At 47.9% G+C, this 8,471-nt stretch overlaps 1 protein-coding gene across 1 annotated transcript in view; it reads left to right on the forward strand.

Moving 5' to 3' along the window:
• Positions 1 to 8,471, forward strand: part of DOCK2 (dedicator of cytokinesis 2) — a 413,194-nt gene that overhangs the window by 390,064 nt on the left and 14,659 nt on the right. The window contains exons 42-44 of the mRNA XM_059416333.1: positions 681 to 762; positions 1,901 to 1,985; positions 2,788 to 2,874. Of these exons, the coding sequence (XP_059272316.1) occupies positions 681 to 762; positions 1,901 to 1,985; positions 2,788 to 2,874 (254 nt within the window). The remainder of the gene's footprint in view (positions 1 to 680; positions 763 to 1,900; positions 1,986 to 2,787; positions 2,875 to 8,471) is intronic.

The following is an 8,471-nucleotide window of genomic DNA, read 5'->3' on the forward strand; positions in this document are numbered from 1 at the left end:
TGTTTCCCAAGCTTAAGGATGCATATGTGCCACCTGAAGATCTTAAGAAACTTCTCTGATTCAGTAGGTCTGAGGACAGGCTTGGGACTCACCATCTCTAATGAGCCTCCAGGTGATAGGGTACCACTGGGAAAGGACCACACTGGAGTCTGGAGTGAAAGAACCCCAAGCCGGGGCGTTAACAGATCAAATACAAATCTCTGTCCTCTTCTCACAAGCTGTGCGACCTTCAACAACTAGGCTGGCTTCTTTGACTTTGATGTCCTCATCTAGGAAAGGGGATGACTTACATGAATAACACTGCTCAGTGGAATTGGCGAGAAGCAAGGAGACCATGGGGAGATGTGTTCTGCAGCTGATTGAGAACTACACATTCATTAGATGATATTACCATCAATATAGAAATAGTGATGATGATGATTAAGGACCACCAACCAACTGTTAGCAGGGGCTGAGCCCTGGGATAAAGTTGCAAATGATAAGCAGTTCTGTTAAGGACCAGAGTGACTACTAACTTGTCATTAGGACTTAGTTGGCAGCCAGCAACCTGAGGTCAGTCATTCAATCAAACCTGGCCTCAGAAGGGCTGTCCTGGCAGGTCTCACCTGGGACCTGCTATATTTGGAACTGTCCCTGCGGTCGACAACATGGTATGTGAGCCTTAACTGCAGGAATCCCAGACATCCAGTGTTTCACTGTCCAGCCGGTCTTGGATGAACACCCAAGGTTCAAGAATAAGCCAGTGCCTGACCAGATAATAAAGTAAGACCCCAGTTCCCTGGAAGGAGGGATGGGGAAGAAAATGCCATGGGCTGCCAAGCCAAGCGAGTGGCAAGATAGGCCCTGGTGCCCTTCCAGTTCTTTCTCTGGGTTAGCCAGAGAAAGATTCTTTCCTCTTGGGGAAAGAATCACCTGCCCCCCATTAGCCATCTGGGCTCTGCCCTTGAAAATGCTGAAGCCAGAGATGGGAGGAACGAGGCACAGCAAATCCTCAGGAAGCAGCAATGACATGCACTGAGCTGGAGATGACAGAGCGGTCGGTTCCAAGGAGTCCCTAGCCAGACTATGGGAGCATAGTTCTGAGCACGTTCTTCCAATGGGACATCTCAGCATTTGTTGAGGTTGTGCAGTGACAGCGGTGTGGTCTGATTAGGATAAATGGACATTAGAGGAAGCAGCTTGAAGGCGGGTCTTCGTCTGTTCAGAACCACATCACAAGGTCAGAGATAAGGCCTTGAGGCAGGAGGTCTGTGGGGCACCCCCTTCTGAGCTGCCCAGTTTACCCGCCTCAGACCCAGGTTCCCGGTAGAGCTCGCAGAGGACAGTGGGAAGCAGGAGGACTTTGTGAGAAGAAGGGCCAGTCCCTTCCGGGAGAGGCAGCCTGCCCCAGTGCAGGAAGCTGAGCAGGTCTAGCTCAACTGGGGTCTGAGCCTCCGCTCATCCTTCAGCAAGATTCTGTGGGCAAGAATAGCAACTATACAGCTAGCACCATGCCCTGCGGGCCCCAGTGTGAGAGTCTCCCTAGAGATCCAGGAAGAGTAGCTGGAGCAGTGCTTGGGACACCTAGGGAAATCCTTAGAAGATACTCCTGGGACATGAGGCTAGGACCTTAGGCATATCTAAGTCCTTCGCTGAGGTCACAGGTGTGCATTAATGCTAGAATTCCAACCTCTTGGGTACCCTAAGGGGTATTGTGTTCTCATAGGACATAAGACTAGTCTAGCTGGTCTAGCTTCTAAATCATTTTGCAAGGAGCACCTGACTTTAAATGCTACAACAAGGGTATGGCCGACCTGAAGTTTGCTGTAATGAGCCTCCCTGGACAGCACCAGGTCAGCCCAGGTTTGGTGTCAGCAGCGTGGCATGCTACCAGGAGCCTCTGCCTCTTCCTACCTTGCAGCTTTTATAAATCCAACTATGTGCAAAAGTTCCACTACTCCCGGCCTGTACGCAAAGGGACCGTCGACCCTGAGAATGAATTTGCCGTGAGTATCTCCCCTCCCCTTCAGCAGCCTTGATCATTACCCCCACAGTGACCTTTACCAACCAGAGCAGGCACCTGCCAATGTCAGAATGGGAGGGCATTTGATCTAAAGCAGTAAGAAATAAAACTAACATCTATTGATATGGTGACACCCATTCTCCAGTCTTTTACATTGGGTTTGTTTTCATTTCTTGGAACTTAGTTTCAAGTCCAGGCCTCGTGTGAGATGCACTTCTCAACCACAGGGCATTCAGGCATTTGCAGAACATAGGATCCCTCAGGCTAAGCAGGGGTGTTGATGAAGTCAAACCTTCCAAGAAATAGTAATAAGAAGCCACAGCGATCTCAGTCCCCAGCATCTCCTGTGTGCTTCCCAGCTAGGATCTGTCTTTTGTTCCCAAGGCTGGCATGAGGAAGGGCTCTAAGTTTCCCTCAGCTCTTCACCTTAGACTGTGATTCTGCTTATTTTGGGAATCACTGGTCCTTTAAGAATATAGCACTGTGAACCCTCCCCCCAGAAAATACAGGTCGATGCATTCAATATTGCTTAAAATTCCTGACAATTCAGAGACCCAGACTAAGGTTTACCAAGCCTAAATCCAGAGACAACTTTAACTTCACATTGGGAAAGAATTCTTAAGAGTAATTTGGGAGTAGGTTTCTGAGTCCTGCAACATTCATCTGGACTCTAGGCAGATGAGAGGTTTGGGGGCCTGGCTGGGTTCTTGCCAAACTTCTCTGATGGCCAGTTTTCATGAAGTGTGTTGCTTTCCTGTCCTTGCCACCCCCTGCCTATGGGACAGTCGATGTGGATCGAGAGAACCTCCTTCATAACTGCCTACAAGCTTCCGGGGATCCTGCGCTGGTTTGAGGTGGTGCATATGTCCCAGGTAAGTCTCCAGGCCTTCCGGGAGTAGCCAGTCTCAGGAGCCCCTTTAAACTATAAGAAGGTGGCAAGCTTTTGTTCAAAGCCTAGAATTCTAATGCAGGATGGGACCTGTGGTACCATCTAGATCACCCGCTTTCAGATTTCTCGCATAAGCATCAGACCAGTTACCCCCCACCCACCACCCCGCAAGTGAAACTTACACGGAACCTGATAATTAAGATGATGAATGGGAGCGTCTGTGGTTGGGTGCAGAGGGGAGGTGGGGGGCCTGGAACGCCATCGCTCAGTCATACCCTCATCTCTTCCTCTCTCAGCAGCACCTTGGGGATCCTCGGCAGAACCCCACTGTGAACCCATTTTATAGTTGGATAAAATGAGGCTCAGACAGAGGAAATCCCACAGAGGCAAAGTTTTGGCTAGACTGCAATTGTTTGAACTCCCCGTGGGGAGAGAGCATGTTTTTTGCTTCTCAACACACTTCAGGGCTCCCATGTCTTTAAACAGCTAAGGATCTTGCAGATCCCAGGATACAAAAGAAACGGCCAGGGTGGTTGTGAGGAAACTTGAAATGTGGGGACATACTCAGGGTGTCATTCCATTATTCACTTAATATTTAATGAGTACCCAATCTCAAGCACCTAGAGATTTTCCAGTGGAGCTTACATTCTAGTGGGGAAGACATACTGAAAAGTCAAAGTAAGTAGAATAATGTCATGGTGATAACCAAGATGGGAAAAATAAAAGAAAGGGGCTGCTGGAGTGCTGCTGTGTTAAATGGGGTGGCCAGAGAAGGCCTTGTGGAAGGGAAGTATGGTCCACACAGATACTACAGATCCCAGGGCATTTTAGTAGTGGGACCAGCAAAGGCGCAGGCCCTGGGGACAGAACATGCTTGTATCTGATTCAGGGCAAATGAGGCTGAATAGTAGGAGCCTGACACCAGATCCTATAGGACCTCGTCGGCCACCATGAGGACTTCATAGCTTTTCCACTAATGACCTGGAGCCTTGAGAAGAGAAGGGACAAGATCTGGCTGGCATTGCCAAGTTACTGTAGTATCAGCTTGAGACCATTTCACTCTAGCCCCTTTGTCCCCCAGTGGCTTGATGGCCCTCTGATCTCCTTTTCACAGCCTTGGCCTAGACCTTTGGGAAAATATCATAATGATGACGACATCAACAAACTCTTGCCAAGCATGTGCTAAGCTGCTCACAGGCGTGACCTCATTTAATTCCCTCCACAGTACAACAAAGTAGATATTCTTATTCTCCCATTTCACAGATGAGGAAATCAACGTACCGTGTGAGTTTGTGGATTACTTAAGCTTTAGTGAAAGAAGTGGGATTTGATTTTCACCTCCTATCTCAGACATCTGGACCAAGTTCACTCTCTGCTTCCGGAAAGTGTCCCCAACCCATCCTGACATCATCAGCACCCTGCGAAGGAAAAACTGTTCATGCTCTTCATTCGGGGACACATTGGTAAATGATAAGCTTCGACAGGTGTCCCAGGCAGGGTATCAAAGGCTTTACAGCCTCTTCACAAAACCCCGTGACATATATGCTTTTACTATTCCCATTTTTGAGGTGAGGAATCAGAAACTTTCTGCTAGTATGTAGCCTCCACCATTGGCTCTGGCTGTGTCTTATCCCATGGTGGAACTCTGCTCCAGCTAGGTTGTGGGCAGGCTGAGGGAATTCCCGTGGTACTCCCTGTTGTCCCACCACCTGCCAACCCCTCTGGGGTGTTTCTCCTCAAAGCACCCATCACCCCCTAATGGACGACATAATTTGCCTATAGGCTTTAGATATTTTTAATAGCTACAATTTTAAACACAATAACATATTAGAATATCAGTTCCAGGAAGAGAGATTTTTGTCTATTTTGTTCCCTACCCTATCTCTGAGTGCAAAAATTAGTCTCGGGCACATAATTGGTGCTCAAGATTATTTGTTAGGTAAAGCCATCAATCCATCCCTCAGTGAATCAGCAGAAATCCTTAATATCTGAGCTGGATATCTTTGTGAACTCAGGAGTGTGAAGTTAGGAAAGAGTCAACCTGTTGTTTTGCTTCACTTATCCGGATGCCTTCCGAGAGAAGGGGTTTGAAAAACGTCCAAAAAGTTGATCGGAGTGAACTAACTACCTCTAATAGCCACCCTCAGTTGAGTTCCCAAGAACTTCAGGATGTCTCAGACATGAAAGTTTCATGTCTGCAGAGTGAGTTCATTTCTAAAAACCCGTTTCTGTCCTACATAAATTGGTAATCTTGTTGTCGGTTGTTTCTTGCACGAATTGTCATGACTTACAGTACTGTTTATACAGAACCGTGTTTTCCGATAGAATTCCAATGTCAGTTCTGTGGATTGAGGGTTCTTTCCTTGTTTGTGGCCCTGGGAACATGCAGTCTTTACAAAGGGCTCGGAGACCCCTTTCAGCGGGGATATTAACAAGCTGTATTTGTTGGACAAACACTGTATATCTCTGAGCCTTAGCGTTCGTTACCTGTAAGACAGAGATTGAAAAACTATGGAATTTCAGAGCTGAAAGGCACTGTAGAGGTCATTTTGTCCAAGAGGCTATAAATTCAAAAACCTTCTTAACCTGGGAAGATTCCGTAAATATGTGAAACCGTGGCATTAAGACAGAAGGGCGTGGCCTAAGCTGTGGCACACTCCCTCTGGTTGAACTACGTCTTAAAAACAGGAGAACTTGTGTCTGGGCTGAATGAGAGGCCCAGTTTGACCTCTGGGTCTCCAGTGTGCAAACCCACACCTGGTTCTTGTCCAGTCCCGTTACTGGCTTATAGACTCTGAAGCCCAGAATGGGACCTGAATTGTTCAAGTGATCAGGTAGGGGTAAATTGTAATAAAAACTTAGCCTGTCTTGTGCAGTTCGTGGGATTTGTAAGAAGATTTAGGAGGGTGATAGGAGGGAAAGGCCTGGGCCGCCTGGGTGGCTCAGTCGGTTAAGCGACTGCCTTCAGCTCAGGTCATGATCCCAGGGTCCTGGGACTGAGCCCCGCATTGGGCTCCCTGCTTGGCATGAAGCCTGCTTCTCCCTTTCCCATTCCCCTGCTTATGTTCGCTCTCTCGCTGTGTCTCCCTCTGTCAAATAAATAAATAAAATCTTAAAAAAAAAAAAAAAGAGGGACACGCCCTTGAAGAATATGAAATGCCACTTGATTGCAAGGGATCGCGTCACTTCATCTTTGAGCCGACATTTCCCCCCTTAAAAATGTTCCCAGAGGATTTGCTCCCTGATAATTTAGTTTCCCCTCACAGCGCCTTGGGCAAGCATTATATACTTGTACTGCTTAAAAAGAAACTGAGATTGAGGCTAGAAAAGGGGTCGAAGATTCGAGGACTTGAATAAGTCCTAAGGACCAATAATAAGGCGAGTTTGGTAGCAGAGTGGACCAGCTGTGGTCAGGAAGCTCCCTTTAGCATCAGGAACCCATTCCCTCCTGCTCTGCAGCCAACCTTCCTGGGGCAAAGGACCCTGACTGTCCAGGGAACAAAAGAAGAGCTCCCGTTGTGGTGTAAGCCCAGCACAGGGCTGGCACCTTGGAGGCAATCAGTAAATGGAGCCGGCCCCATTAGCATGATGATTGCTTTTATTCCTGTTATCAGCCCCTGACATCCAGGCCTCCCACCAAATGCAGAACCCCCATAACTCTGCTGAGATCTATATACTCAGGCGTAGGTGAGAAACCAAAAGAATTTTCCTTTTCATTCTCTGTTCCTGATGGCTATAATGAGGTTAAAGACTTAGAGATTCAAAAATAGCTTCAGAAATGAGGGGAAAAGCCAATCAATAGGACTTTCCATTTTTAATAACTCTCCTTAAAGCCTGCATGTTTCAGACATGCCAGGCTATTGTTGAAATCCAGGTGTGGTGCTGGGCTCGATCCATGTGGTGGTGATAGATTTTCCTTGGAACTCAGTCTAGACCTCGGCTTTGTAAAGTCCCTGCGGGGATGGTTCTGTGTGCTTGCCAGAAATGGGACCATGGGTTGTAGCTTGTGGCCTAAGGACTGTAGCCCCCACCAGCCAGAGCAGGCTTCCCCGGGAGTTCATTTCCCTCTTTGTGCATGTGCCTGTGTGTGTACGAGCACATGTGTGTGCATGTTTGCGTGCGTTTGTGTGAATGCGGCAGGGGGCAGAAGGAAACAGAGGTCAAGTCTACTCCTTGGGGCCTTCGTACTGCAGAGAGCGGCCATCCTCAAAAGTGTCCAGAAACAAGGACTCAGCAGGGAGCCTGCTTCCCCCCCCCCCCACCCGCCACTCTGCCTGCCTCTCTGCCTACTTGTGATCTCTCTTTCTGTCAAAAAAATAAATAAAATCTTAAAAAAAGAGAGAGAGAGAGAGAGAGAGATGACCAAGAGCATGGCTGGAGGGGCTGGTCTGTCCTTGTCACAGTGATGGTTATAACAATTAGCAGGTACCAACTTTTAAAGCACTCTGCTGTGAGTCGAGTGTCATATTATCTCAAACAATCTTTGCTACATACCCAGTGAGACAGGCACAGTATCACCCTCATGTCACTGATGATACAGTGTAGGGTTCCTACTTCTAAGAAGTCTTCCCCAGTTACTTGAGCCTTCTCTCCAGCCTCTACTGGGCCCTGCCAGCAAGACTTACCTTCTTAAGGACAACTGCTGGCCTCTGTCCTCACATCCACAAGAATTAGTAGCAGTGGCTCCCAGCCTTTCTCTGAAGCAGGTTTTCTTATCCTCTGTCCTTGTTTTCCTAGAGTCAACCGAGGCTCAGAAGGGTTAGAAAACTTGCCCAAGGTTACACAGCTAGAAAAAAATAGCAGAGCTGAGATTTATATTGTTTTGATTTGTTCAGTTTAAGGGTCCACAGACCCTGGCTTGTGAGCTGCACCCCACTTACACCTGTTTGGGTAAATAGTTCTATTGTAACAACTAGGCTCATTCACTCACAGGCTGCCTGTTGCCCCTTTCTCCCTGCAAAAGCAGGTTGTGTCCTTGGCTCAGAGCCTAAAATATTTACCATCTGGCCCTTCCACGGAAAAAGCGTGCAAATCCCTGGCTCTGTTTTGTGTTCCGGGTCCCATCTTTTGAAAACCACACTATTTTGCCAGTTTCCATTTTATGGCACTCTGTTTATACTGCTTTCTGAGAGGTGTTGGAAAGGGGCTTCATTTGATCCTCTCAACTAAATTGAGTCCAGCTTGGAGCAGTGACATTTTATACAACAACCAACCTTAGGACCTACTATGGGCCTGGTGATCAGATCGCCAGATGCCCACACAGATCGTAATTCACACACAGTAGCTGCACAACAGGAGGGGCTGAATGGAGCATGTTTTGCCCAGGTAGTAAGAAGAGAAAACCCTGGGGCACCTGGTGACTCAGTTGTGGCTGAGTTGTTCGGCTCACGTCCCAGGGTCCTGGGATTGAGCCCCACTTCGGGCTCCCTGCTCACCAGGATGCCTGCTTCTCCCTCTCCCACTCCCTGTGCTTGTGTTTCCTCTGTCTCTGTGCCTCTCTGTCAAATAAATAAATAAAAATCTAAGAGGGAAGGAAGGAAGGAAGGAAGGAAGGAAGGAAGGAAGGAAGGAAGGAAGGAA

The sequence above is a fragment of the Mustela nigripes genome, chromosome 12 (assembly GCF_022355385.1).
Source record: "Mustela nigripes isolate SB6536 chromosome 12, MUSNIG.SB6536, whole genome shotgun sequence".
NCBI classification, from domain to species: Eukaryota; Metazoa; Chordata; class Mammalia; order Carnivora; family Mustelidae; genus Mustela; species Mustela nigripes.